Source organism: Hermetia illucens, chromosome 4 (assembly GCF_905115235.1).
Source record: "Hermetia illucens chromosome 4, iHerIll2.2.curated.20191125, whole genome shotgun sequence".
Taxonomy (NCBI): Eukaryota; Metazoa; Arthropoda; class Insecta; order Diptera; family Stratiomyidae; genus Hermetia; species Hermetia illucens.
The window spans coordinates 91,620,070-91,634,645 of NC_051852.1; the positions used below are offsets into that span (position 1 = coordinate 91,620,070).

Consider the following 14,576-nt stretch of genomic DNA (forward strand, 5'->3'; position numbering starts at 1 on the left):
GACCTGACAAAAGTAGAAGTTTATTTGTCCAGTTTGCTTCTTTTTGTATGCATCAATGTTTTTTTCAGCACTTTAGCTTTTCATATGGTGGCATTGTGCTTGCACCTACTCTTTAAACAATCATGAAGGTCCAATCACTACACAAAGTCAAAGTCGTAAAGTTGAGGTTTTAACCACATCGGACATTGCATCGTTTGCCTTTACCTGTTTCAATCTCCGAATTTATTTTTGGGTGTTAAAGCCTATCAAAATTTTTATCGATATCAATATAATAGCATTTGAAATTCAACTAGAAAAAGGAGCTCCGATATTTTCCAAATAAAAGTTAAACATTTGGGCCAAAACTACTTTATTAAATTCACTCACAACAATTCTACAGGGTTGCGTTAATTAATGTGGACTGCCTTTAGTGAGCAGAAAGAAAATGAGCGGTGTAATATTTATTCTTCATACTTATACAAATATTGGGGAATTCAATTCACACAAAACATCAAAGTACAAGTTATAGTTTTAACGTCTACCGCGATTCTGGCCCATATTGTTTCTGTTGTTTTTGTTATTACCTCTTCGGTTCTCGTTTTGTTGCCACCCCATTGGCATTGGCTGTCCTGCACCTTGGTTTCGAGATCCAATGTTAGAATTCGCACTGCTGCTGCCGCTGCCGCCGCCGCCGCCACCTCCTCCAATGTTACTGCCAACTCCGCTTCCGCGTTGCCAAACACTTGGATATGATACCATATCCTGCCTGTTACCGCTCTTGTTTCCGCCTCGAGCCATATTTGTCATGTAGGCTGGTGTATTCTGATTATTGTCGTCATTATTACTTTGTTGCCTGTTGGAATTATTGGAATCTTGCTGGCGGCTGAAACTCAATGGGGGTAAGTTGGATAAAGATAGAGAAGTGTCGAAATTGGACAGTCCAAATGAAGATCCCATGAAACTTGAACGAGTTGATGATAGGTTCTGGTTCGAGTTGCTTCCCATGTTATTCTTTCCGCCTCCTAATTGGAATGATCTACCGGACATCTGATTACTTTGGTTTGTATTCATCGAACCAGAGAACGGATTTTGGTGCATTTGCTGCTGCTGTGGCCTGCGCGAATTATCAAAAGTATTCGAGAAATTTCTGTCATCGTTAAAACCACCACTTTGTCTCGATGCGGAAGCAGCCGGTTCTTTCAGCGAGTTGACCAATAGATCAGACAAATTTTGTCTCCTTGGTTCGTTGCTGCTCTCCTTCTGTTTTTTCTCAATTAGCGAGTAGACAGCAATCAATTGTTCTAATTGCTCTGATGTGACATTAGTTTTGCCTTGTGCTGCCAAGGCTGCTGCCAATTTAATGGCTAGATCTCGTTTTTCTTCAGCATCATTCACAGAAGCAGCTTGCTGAGATGTTTGGGCAGGTGCCGATATTGATGGCGGCTTGGATACCTCTACTCGCTCAATGACTGGCGGTGGATCAATTGGGACGTTTTTGTTCAAGAGCTCTGTTACATCTTTGATTGCCTTATTCACGGCACGAGTTTTTGATTTGTCCAGAACTCCCACGACGATTTGTCCACGAAGTTTCTCTCGTACAGTTTCCAGAAATACTGCATTCTCGTGAGTTAGAAGAGATTTATCGGCAGAGCCCGGTTTTGCCTGAACATAAAAATAAGCATTAGATCTAGAAATTGATTTGATCGCCAAATAAATTTAAATATTGAAAGTGCAACAAGTGGCGAAATTTTATATTTTTCGTAATTATTTCTGCAAAATGACAAATTTATAATAATTTACGAGAAATGCAAAAAGTGGATGTGCTTTTGGTCGCAATTTGTGAAAATAGTTATACCTGTTGAAAATACTTAACGAACACCACACTTCCGTCTTTTTACCAATTCAATGCATACCAATTTCTTCTTCGTCCAAAGAAAAACAAACAGTCGTAAGTTAATTGTTCTGAGTAAGGGGAATTATCCATTACTTTTAGGAACAGATGCAAGGACATGTTTTATCAGTGAAACTGAATAAATGAGTGTTCATGAAATCGATTTTCACTTTTCTTGTGAAGTTTCACCAATTATATAACAAAACCCTTAAATCCTAATCGTAAATTTGATTTATAATTGAACCCAGAATTTCAGCAGATAAGCAGATGCAGAAGAGATTTAGTAGCTACAAGCCAACCACTGATGGACCATGAGTATAATCGAGTTGCCTAGAAGTCACTTGTAATTGCAGACAAAAGGACTGTCTTTCCGAGATCATTGTCTCGAAAACTTTCACACATGAGACGCACGCCGGAGATTATTACCCTGATTTGACTCAGGTACTCATTCACAGCTGAGTCGACTGGTAACCGACGTCAAACCACGATACAAATGCCACTGCCACTGGTGAGATTTGAACCGCGACTTTCCGTACGACAACCTTGCGCTCTAACCACTCAGCTATCCGGACACATTGGTGTCCTTAAATACTCAAAAAATAGACTTGACAGAGAATATCAATCCCAGCGTTCTCCTTGACGATTCACTCCACATTCGCGTATGGTAATGATAATTCCCACTTTTAATTTACTCATCATGGCGAATGACACGATGCAACTACGCCCTGAAGTGATATGGTTGATCTATATCTGTAGGCATATTGTGTCAAACGTCCATAAGTACCGCTGTTTTTGGATTTGATTGTAAGTTACAATTCCTGTTAGAATTGTATTACATAATTCCGAAACCAACCACTCGTCTGTTTCTTTTTGTGTTATAATGTTTTATAAAAAGATTGGTTTAATAGCGCGAAAAATTCCAATCCTGTGCGGTAAACGAAAATTAAATTAAAATCGCATACTATTCCCATACAATGATACACAGAATTTGTGTAAGCAATCTTGAATTGCTGGCGAGGTTACTGCACAAATTTAAAATAACATATACTATAATAAAGTAACATTACCAATCATCGCGACCAAGTTTAACTCTTAAATTCCCTACGCCATCGTCGGTTCCTGGCAATGTGCTTCAGTTCACCCCTCGATTTTCTAGAAATTTTACCTCTTTCCTCCACCATTCTCTGCTATATACCAATTTCTTATAGCTAAGGTAGCATGAAGAACGTCATCAATAAGGACAAGAAAAAATATCGGTGACAAAATGCAGCAATCGCGAACTTTGTTTTGGACTTTAAATTCCTCTCAGATTTATCTGTAGGCAACATGTGGCATTTTGCACCGTCATATCCTGCTGATAGGGAGGGTGCCTTTCTTTGCAGTTTTAGTCATTATCTCGTTCCTCCACTCATTGCGCCTCTGCAGAGACTGTGAGGGCTGCAAGGAACACTTGATTCCACCGGTCCATGAAAAAGAAAATATTGCTCATGTTCAGAGGAGTAGTTCGTATCCGCATGTTGTGGTAGCTTCCCATATCATTCACATGAGATGGAACTTCATCGGATGTTATATGATTCAGAATCTTGGTAAAGCCTTCCTTCCAACTTTCCAGTTGCTCATCATCGTAGATGAGAACCTTAGTGTTAATATCCCTCACAGGACCATCGAAGGGCTTACGAACACTTGCAAGCTTTTTCGTGATGTGGTATACGGTAACGAAATTGTTCCTATTTGCCGCAGCTTCTGCTTCTCCCACTAACGCAATGGTGGAATTCCTTTCTTGTATTTTGTCACGATAACAGAGCTCCGGTGCATCGTGCTGACCCGCGCTTGCAGCCAACAATAGAGCTCTTAACTTTTTACTTTCATCGATCTGCCTCCCTCAGTCGGCCAGTCATGTCCTTTTGGAACATGGCCGACTATTTCCTAACAGTAGACTAGCCATATATATGGTCAGCATTGTGCCTGCCCGACTCAGGCACCCATTCACAGCTGAGTCAAATGGTATTGAAAATATCCGATCACGATATAAATCCTTGATAACAGTATCAGTGAGATTTAAATCGCAACCTCCCGTTGCGGCAGCTTAGTGTTCTAACTACTAGATCATTCGGAAACAGTTGCTCCTATATCAGAAATTTCCGCTGGTACATAGCACTGCGTAATTGTGAAGTGCATTAATATGGACCGAAAACCATTGCCTCGTCCTGATCGCTTTAATCTAATATGCACACTTCTGGCCGAATCTTCCATGATTGGCGGAGCTGGTGATCCTTCGCCATCTGGATTCAGCGGGTGCTAAGTAATGTGAGTAGATACCGCTCCTGATCGTCGCCAACGGGGTGCAGACTGTACCCACCGAGGGGCTGCCAGAAGCATAGCCTCGTCTGGCCAGTCGTTGGCCCGCTCATTTCTATGTTTCTAAAACTAGGACCCAGAGGGTGATTTTGAGCGTACAAAGTCTGAATGTTCGCTTGGCTGTCGGTTACAACGGCTATGTCACGCTTGGGACCTCGGATCATGTCCCATCGACAGGCTTTCAGTATCGCCAGTACTTCTACTTTAAAGACACTGGTGAATCCTGGGAGACCGTACGACACTGCTACACTATCTGTACCCGAGAAAACTCCCGCACCGATTCCACAGACCATCTTTGATCCGGTTGAGAAATCTACAGCAAACTCCTCGTAAAACTCGACTTTTGTGTGGCGTAGCCAGTTGGGAACACTCAGAGCGGACGTTCCTTCCAGGTTACCATACCGACCAGCTTGTTTTTAGAAGGCTCACGGAATAAACTACTGCGTTGCTTTTCACTGGGTTGTATGAATGACAAAATCAAGAAAGTACACCCGCAAATGGATGAGTTGCTTGCACCATTGAGGAGAATAAAACGATCCAAGTTAAGTCAGGAAAGTATACGTTGAGGGGGATTGGTTGTGAGTATGCGGACGTTGAATATCTTAGGTATCTTCGGCTGCACTTTACTGCATTTAAAACTATTATCCTGATACCGAATTTATCAAGAGAAACCGCTTTCCACCTTGTAGGACCGAGTGTTTATCCGATTTTTAAACAAGAGACGACGTTAGTAGAGGAGAAGACAATGTTTGGCGCACCGTCGAAGAATCAACTGCTTGCCACAGTGGACCCTTACTAAAACCAACGACAGTGAGCGTGAGGACAGGACCTTGCTGTCGAAAATAATTATCAAATACCTCCCTGATAGCATTTTGGATCAGGAAAGATCTACTCCACCCAGGTGGTCCGAGGTACTACATCGTGGCATGCGAGGGTCAGTTCTCCCTGGATTTTGGCACATGTGACGCCTAGGAGAACATAAACTTAAGCTAATCCGGGTCGATGAGATTCCTAGAAAGTTGATTGCTTAGATCTGGATGGCGAAGTTCCGTATTACAGAAATAAACACGTTTAATGTCTCCTTTGATGCATTGGAAAATGCAGACTAAAAAACGATTTGGTGTAAGAAACGCAAATAAGTCTCCCAGCCCTCTTAAATTTGGTTGATACTGTTCTAGCGACATTGGAAAACATGAAAATTGATTTCCAAGATGGTCACCCTTATGAAGATAAAGAATGCTTAGCAAAAAGCTCTAAATTAGGTTACAGCAAATAGTATTGCGTGTTGCGCTTGGCTTGTGTGCACTAATTGAAATCATATGGTTAATATGGTAGAAGTTCCAAAACCGTGTAAGAACGGTAGGGAGGACGTTTCAATCAAGATATTAGAATTAAACTTTCCAGAACTCCAAAAGTTGACATTAGCATTCTATAGACGAAAGAAAAGAGTTGAGATTTTAGAGAAAAGCAATGGAACTAGCCTTTCAGTTTCGAGAACAGTCAAATACAGCAGAAGGATACTACCACCATGGGGAAATGGAGGCCTCAAAAGATGATGAGAGAAAGTCCTAGTTTCGCAGTGATATCAAAGTTTGCAAATTTCTGGCTGAAGAGCCACCGACAAGAAATGGAACCGGCGAGACTTTGAAGCTTTTTGTGCATATCCGTAGTTTATTTCATGCTTACTTACTGCCGACTGTATTGTATGGTGGCCTGCACCAGAGAATAGAATAGGAGCACACTTAATAGGATGCAAAGAATTGTATATGAAACAAGGCGGAGTGAAATAAAAGTTATAATAAATTTCCGTAAGGAAGAATGGAAAATTTTAAAAATCGCATAGTGTTAACCCACAGGAAAAAGCATATTTTAGACAGACGAGCTGTACGGGAAGAGTAGAATTCTTCCTTTGCAGCTCGAGAAATCTCGGTTAAAGTTAATGTGGATACCGATATGTATAAAGTTCGTTGCGTTCACGAGAAAGCTGGAAGCAAAAAGAAATCTTTCTACTGATCAAAAGAAAGTAATTTAGTTAAAAGGGAGCTGATGGTTACGGTTTTTATTTTCATAATCTATGAAGGAACGAAAGGAATTTTAGCCGCCATCAGATGGGAGGAGGCTCTCTAATGGTTTTGGGCAAAATTCGGGTTCTATGGGAAAACAGAAATAAAGCTTATTTTCAGTTGAATGAGCCAGCCGTATATCGATATGATCGAGGAGCAAACTAGTAGGAAACACATCTGTTAAGAGGATATCCTACAGCACGCACTTAACAGTGAAAATATTTCGATCTTGGAGTGGTCAGGGAGATCTCTGGGGTTCAATCTTATCGAAAATGCTTGAAGTAATTTGTCAGACTCTGTTATTTGTTAGTAATAGTGCCAATTACCAAAAATTGTAGTAATTTTACTATTATCAACTTTATTTGAACAGATATCGGTATGGAGGGCATTTCGGAACATAGGCACCATACAGTAGCACCCCTTGTTTTTTTTCAGATTTTTCGGTTGGGTAGTTTTTGAGTATCTGAGCGTGAAAGAAATTATCACTTTCGACCCCTCGCACTTTTGTCCCTTTTGCATGAGACCCCACCTTAAATTCGACGTACTTCCCACCTTTCCACCAAATTTGGTCTCAATTGCTATAATCGTTTCCGAGAAAAAAGGCGTGTGATAGACAGACAGTAACCTAATTGTAATAGGGTTTTGTTCTACATATAATCTTACCTTAAAAATGAAAATCTATTTCCGCGGAAAATTGGAGAATTACAGAAAACTTCCACGTTTGACGTTAAGCACATACATCTTTTGTTTTGGTATCGGGGGGCCAGAGCCACCCTATTCAAAACGAAAACGTGCATGTGTCTTAGCTAAAGAGGCTAAAGGGCAGAGGCGCGAGCCAGCGCCAGATAAGATCGCATTCACCCTGCGATTGAAACCGAAGCGAAAGACATTTTATTTTATCCAGTTTTCAGTTCGTTCAGCAATGTTTGTTGATTTCTGGTAAGTTTTGATAGATTAACACGTGATGTGCATGGTTGTAGAAAAACACTAAGTAAACTAATTTTCTATTTTCAGTTGAATTTCGATCCTCCACAAAATTGAATGGAATCGATCGAACCAAAATCAATAATATAGTAATGCTGCGTTTAATCCAAAGTTTCGTTTCCATATAGCAAGGCATTGAACATAAGCTTAACAAGCGGGAAGCTGGGACCTCGATGTTTCAGGTATGAAAGATTTTGTTGATTTCTTTTTCGGCCAGAATATTTGGCTACACAATGGTTCCACATATATATAGTGTATATGCGTTGAATATAATAATAATAATCGTTGGCGCCACAGTCCATCAGGGCCTTGAAGTGCGTTCGAGCACTTCATTCAAGACCGTAACGGTACAGTACAGGGTTATAGTACCCTGTAGGAGGCAATGTGGTCAGCATTGCGCTCGCCCGAGATTATTACCCTGATTTGTTTCAGACACTCATTCACAGCTGAGTCGACTGGTATCCGACGTCAAAGCACGATGCAAATTCCACTACCACCAGTGAGATTTGAACCGCGACCTTCTGTCCGACAGCCTTGTGCTCTAATCACTGAGCTATCCGGATGTTGTACTGACAGTTTATTTCTTAGCGAGTATCTATTTGGCCCGAAAGGAGCAACTTTGAAATACTATAACTTTGTTATTAATAGTAGGATTTCCAAACTTTCCAGTATGATGCTTCCTATTAAATCCCTTATTGAAAATTTCATGGACCTAGTGTGAATCTCAAGGGCGTTTTCAAATTTTCAAAATATACTATTATTAACTTTATTTGAATAGATGTCACGGAGAGTATTTCGAGCCCTAGGTACCATATGCACAAACCACCATATTTTTATTCAAATTTTTTGGTAGGGTAGTATTTGTGAACTGGTTCTTGAAGTAACTGTCGTTTCAAAAAGTATTATTCGCGGTCTTTTATTTAATACCCGACATGACTACATTCAGTGAGGAAAAATGTTGCACTCTTTTGTAGGTATACAAGAACCCCCATTAAGTTCGACGTGCATCAATATAAATCCCCGCATGCGTTCACAGTTCTCACCTTCCCACCAGCTTTCATGCCAATCAACATAGCAGTTTCTTGGAAAAGTGTGTGTGGCAAACAGTGAACCAATTTTAAAGTTTTGTTGGAAACAAAACGGCTGGGGAGAAGTAGATTCTTCATAAATGTAATTTTAATATTTCTCTCGAATGCTAATTATTCTCGTTAATTATGACGTCAGCATCTTATTTCCACGGCTTAAGATGCAGTAAATTCGTGTGGGATTTCCTTGAAATTTGACGATATTGTCCTCTAAGCTGCTTTCAATTTTAGTACTCCTAGGATGAACTTAAGAGGTTTGGGGGGTTCAATCAATTTCAGAAAGTTGGTAATATACTATCACTAAGTTTTTTGATTTCTTATAAGCGCATCAACCTGTCTTTTTTAGATTTTTGGGTTGGGAAGGAAATGAGGCAGATTCTACATATGTTTTGACACCCTGCATTATAATTATTGCTTTTAAATGAGGTTATTTTGGCATAACAAAAGCTATTCGCGATAATTTTATTCCTACTTTAAAGCAGGGAAGCAAAAAAATATCTATCGCTATCTGGCTGATGGAAAACACGTTGGCAGCTTTCAATTGACATAGTCTAAAGTTGTGGTAGTTCGGAATTTAAATTGGTCGTTTTTTCAATTCTTCATAAATGATAGAATCACTATCTTTTTTTTAACTTTCAATCAATTTTAAATAAAGAAAGCAATAAAAACAATAAAAAAATTAACATTAAATTTTAACCCAAACATCAAAAAGTACTTTTTTAGTGACAAGCTAGTCTTTTGTGGACCGCAACATATGAATTGTCACGTTATCATGGAGAAAAATAAGCACAGCCGATCAAAACCGCTTCAAATATGGCAACAATTTATGGCGCAGAATTCTTAGCAGCCTTCGGAATTGATTCGGATACGGGTGGGCGCGGTGAACGTCATCGCTATGGACTTGCCGACATTGCTGCACAAATCATAACGGATCCGGTATCAAAATTAGACATCGCAAAATAGTGCCCCCAACAACTGATAAATTCTTCTGCATCGGAAAGACAAACCTTTTATCGGATTGGCTAGCATAAAAAAGTAGGGGTAACGGAAGCTGGGCGCTTCGGGTATAACGGTTTTGTGTTCATCTTATGCGAGGAACTTTTTATGCACGATTTTTCACTACAATACAATACAAAATATTCCGTCATACTTTGCCAAACCCCAAGATACACATATGTACCTACATATCAACGGCATAAACACTGTGTTCATCCTAAATAAACAAACAGTCTATTACCGTATTTATAAATTGATTCAAGCATTCTTCGTGAATAAAAGCACGTACGTAAATCAAAAACCATTTGAAGCCAGATACACACATGTCTATTATACCCGCAATACATATACATGTCTCCCTGGAGTAAGTGACACTGATATGCAAACAACTAAAACAAGTCGGGAAACCGGAAGCTGGACGCTTCAGGTACGAAAGGTTTTGTGTATTTCTTAGTAGCACGTAATATATCCATATATTATGTGAGAGTATCCACTTTCGGGTGATATTGACATTCATAGTCTTCAATTTTCAAAGAAGCAACAAATTTGAGGTATTATAACTTTGTTAGTAATAGTGCGATTTCCACCAAACTTGGTAAGATCATGCTCTATATTATAGCCTATATCACTGCAAAATTTAATGGTACTAGGATGAACTTAAGGGGGGTTTCTAACCAATTACAAAAAATTGTAGTAATATACTATTATTAACTTTATTTAAACAGATATCGGCATGGAAGGTATTTCGGAGCCCAGGCACCATATAGTGGCAGCCTCCTGATTTTTTTCAGATTTTTCGGTTTGGTAGTTTCTGAGAATGGCCCCCTTAAAGAAGTGATCACTTTCAACCCCCCGCGCTCCCCACCCTTCCAACGAATGTCAAAACTAAGGTCGGCTTTGAAAAGTACTAATCGAGACCTTTAATTTGATACCCCACATGATTATATTTGATGAAAAAAAATTTTACACCTCCCTTTTGCATGTATGGGGACCCCGCCTTAAATTCGACGTAAAAGGATGCAATTCACTGTATGCGTGAGCGTTCACAGTTCCCACCTTTCTACCAAATTTGGTGTGAACCGCTATAACCGTCTCCGAGAAAAATGTGTGTGACGGACAGACAGACAGACAGACAGACAGACAAACCTCGCAAAGGAATAATTTGAAGCCATTAACACGAATAACGATGAGCTGGGTAACTAAGAAATTCGACGCAGAAATGTTCAAGGAGGTACTTCTGGAAGATACATTGCTATCGGGAAGCGCACAAAACAAAGTTTCACAGCTCGTGGAAAAATTGCAGCGGGCATGCGATGCCGCTATGCCTCGACGTAGCACTTTCCGAAGACGAAACCCTAATTTTTGGTGGAATTCCGAAATTGAGGAATGCCGGAAAAAGTGTCTCAAAGCTAGGAGACGCTCCCAGCGCAGAAGAAACCGACCTGAGTTCGAGGAGCTACACGTGCAATATAAAGATGCGAGGAAAAAATTGCAAGTAGCTATCGCAAGGAGCAAATCCGAACATTTCAAGTGGATGTGTACTGAAGCTGATTCCGACCCATGGGGTGGCGCATATAGGTCAGTGATGTCATCACTAAAAGGCGAGCGCTCCCCACCGATTACTTGCCCAGAGTTGTTGCAGAATATAGTGAACACTCTATTCCCAGTGGATCTGAATGGTACAAGTTTGCCTGCAGTACAGTTAAATCCCGACGAAGTTCCGATAGTGGAAAATGAGGAGGTTCTAGACGCAGCAAAAAGATTGATTGAAAAAAAGACTCCAGGACCGGATGGAATCGCTAACATCGCCCTGAAAGTAGCCGCCAGGACAGCACCAGGTATGTTTGCCCAAGTTTTCACGGCATGCCTTAGGGAAGGAGAATTCCCCGAGCAATGGAAGGTACAAAAGCTAATACTCATTCCGAAGGCAGGTAAACCATTGGGTGACCCCTCCTCATATAGGCCGATATGTCTGGTCAATACCATTGGCAAACTTTTTGAACGAGTAATATATAACAGACTGCTCGCTGTTGCGGAAAAGGAAGGAGGCCTTTCCGACAAACAATTCGGATTTCGTAAGGCAAAATCAACTGTCGACGCAATCAGCATGCTGACTGGCTTGGCTCAGGCTGCAATAGAAGAAGGAAAAAGCTGCGCAGTAATAACCCTCGACGTAAAAAATGCGTTCAATAGTGCAAAATGGAATAAAATCATCGAGGTACTCGACAAGATACAAGCCCCGAAGTACATTGTACGCATTGTAGTCGAGTTTCTCCTTGGGAGAAGACTTTACTGCGACTCGGGCGATGGGCTAAAAATATTCCCGACAACTTGCGGAGTGCCACAGGGTTCTGTCCTGGGTCCCTTGCTGTGGCTAGTTATGTACGATGGAGTGTTGACGCTACGCCTACCGGACAACGTGACAACTATTGGCTTCGCCGATGATATCGGAATAACGGTGGTTGCAAAGCACCAAGACGAGATCGAGATCTATGCAAATGAAGCGATATGGGAGATCAATTCCTGGTTGAGAAATTCTGGCCTTTCACTTGCCGAGCATAAAACAGAAGTAGTTCTCATTAGCAAGAGAAGAAAGAACACAACTGTGAAAATCAAAGTTGGCGGAAAGACAATTTACTCCCAACCATCGCTCAAATACTTGGGAGTAATTATTGACAGAAGACTCAACTTCAAAAGACACATTGAGTACGCCGCAACTAAAGCGTCTTCCATCGCTACAACGATCTCGAGGATACTACCGAACATTGGTGGGCCAAGACAAAGTCGACGTCTTCTGCTCTCCAGGGTAGTCAGCTCCGTGCTACTCTACGCAGCTCCAGTTTGGGCAACTGCTCTGAATAACAAAGTGAACTGCCGAAAATTGGGAATGGCGTACCGGTTAAGTGCACTCCGGGTATGCAGTGCATATCGGACAACATCAGGAGAAGCGGCATATGTACTAGCAGGGATGCTCCCCATAGACATCTTGGCGAAGGAAAGTCGGCGACTCTACGACAAAACGTATGCAGCTGGAGAGTCTAGCGCATTTCGACGGCAGCTGGCACGGTGGGAATCTATCGAACGGTGGCAACAGCGATGGGACGAGTCCCAAACTGCTCGTTGGACATACCGCATCATTCCGGATATTCGGAGATGGTTTGAACGAAACCATGGGGAATTAAGCCACGAGCTAACACAATTCTTGAGTGGACATGGAGGTTATCGTGCTTATTTGCATCGATTTGGTCACGACGAATCACCATGCTGCCCAAGATGTGGTAACGTGGCTGAGAATGCGGAGCATGTCATATTTGATGGCCCCAGGTTCACCGCGCACCGAACAAGAATGGTAGCATTCGCAGACAGGCGTTTAACACCCGAAAACATTGTGGAGTTTATGCTGGAGTCAACGGATGCCTGGAACCAGGTTGTAAGGGAACTGCAAGCTATTCACCAACAGCTTAGGCAGGAAGAACTACGACGAAAACAAGGAAGGGAGAGAACCATAATGAGCCGCAGTTAAAAGCTGATCCAGCCCCGCGATGCAATACTTGATAGGAGTTCCGTGGGGAGAGTGGAATGAGAAGGAGGTGGTTTTAGTGAGTAGAAGTCTCACATAACTGCGTGGCAGGAGCCAGCAGTAGGTTTTGAACCTTTCCACCTTCCAACGCCGAAAAAAAAACAAAAAAAAAAGACAGACAGACAGACGGACAGACAGACAGACAGACAGACAGACAGACGGTAAACCGATTTTAATAAGGTTTTGTGTTTACACAAAACCTTAAAAAGACAAAAAAGGAAAACTAAAACGTCCCCATGTACCTCGTCCTTCATATAAGTTTACCTTATATGATGATGACGTGATATACGTCTTAGATTCCAATAAATTTATCTGAAATGCGGAACTTTGACATTCTTTAAGTTTATTAATAATAGTTGGATTGCGTTCCTATATTATCGTCTCCACTGATGCCAAATATTGTACTTTCGGGATGAACTTAATGGGGGTTTTCCCGTAAATTTCTAAAACATCTTAATATACCATTATTAACTTCATTTGTGCAGATATCGAAACAGGGTGTAATTTGAGGCTTAGATTTCATATAGATGCATCACTGCGTTTTTTTTCAGATATTTCGGTTGGATAGGTTCTGAAAACGAGACCTGTTACACTTTTTGAGGCACACATTTTGAGCCTTATCTTTTCTGTTTCATCCAATATCAGAAATAAAATCAGTCTCGAAAAGCATTAAGCGAGCCCTTTCATTTGATATCCCAAATGAACATTCTGTGGAGAAAAAATTTGCACCCCTCTTTCGCATGTATGAGGAGTCCCCTTCAAACTTAACACAAAATGGCGCATGTAAAGGCATATATACCAATGTTCTCACCAATCTTCGCGATATTCGGTTAAGTCGTTTGCGAGTAAATGACTGATAGGTAGACATTGAATCGATTTTAATAAGGTTTTTTTTCACACAAAACGTTAAAAATTGAAAATATAAAAGGTGCACATTGGAACTTGTTTTACCTGATTCCAACGTGTTGCGCGGGTTCACTAAGCAGTCTGCGACACACCTTTGATGCGTGCAGAGTTAAAAAATTTCCGCTTTTCAAGATTACTTTGGATATACAGGCGACCAGAAGAATTTCGTTTACCGTAAACTTTGGTTCAGTCAAAAATATCGCTTTAATACTATGGCTTCCGCCGAAATGCTGAGCAATTTCACAGTTGGACAGACCTCTTCCATGAAGCGCAGAAATTTGACTTTTCTCATATTCGTTTAAAGCACTTTTTCTTTTTTTTTTTTTACAAAAGTCTGCTAATGTATATTATAAACAAAAAAGTTACAAAATCTTCGCTCTAAAATCACATAAACGACAAAAAAAACAACCAAATTTTTTTTGTGATTCTATCATTTATGAACGGTTAGAAAAATAGATAATTCGAAACAAATATATGCTGTAGGTGATACAATTAACGGATTTAAAAAAACATTTTCGGGATAAATGCAAGTTCTTCTAGAAAAATGTTTAAGGTAATTGAAAGTTTCTTACACTAGTTTTAAGAAATGTTTGAAAAAAATACAGTGGTTCTATCATTTATAAACACACTGTAGCAGCCAGGGGACTAGACGTGATACTCGCGAATGTCGGAACCTTATATACTTTCAGAGGAAGGCGCCGGGGTCTATAGTAGACATACGTAAGCGCCATTTT

At 40.7% G+C, this 14,576-nt stretch overlaps 1 protein-coding gene across 1 annotated transcript in view; it reads right to left on the reverse strand.

The window, feature by feature from the left end:
* Nucleotides 1-332: 332 nt before the first annotated feature.
* LOC119653571 overlaps nt 333-14,576 on the reverse strand; it is a 53,880-nt gene continuing 39,636 nt past the window's right edge. Inside the window, exon 10 of the mRNA XM_038058299.1 lies at nt 333-1,641. Coding sequence (XP_037914227.1) covers nt 511-1,641 — 1,131 coding nt within the window. The 3' untranslated portion in view covers nt 333-510. The remainder of the gene's footprint in view (nt 1,642-14,576) is intronic.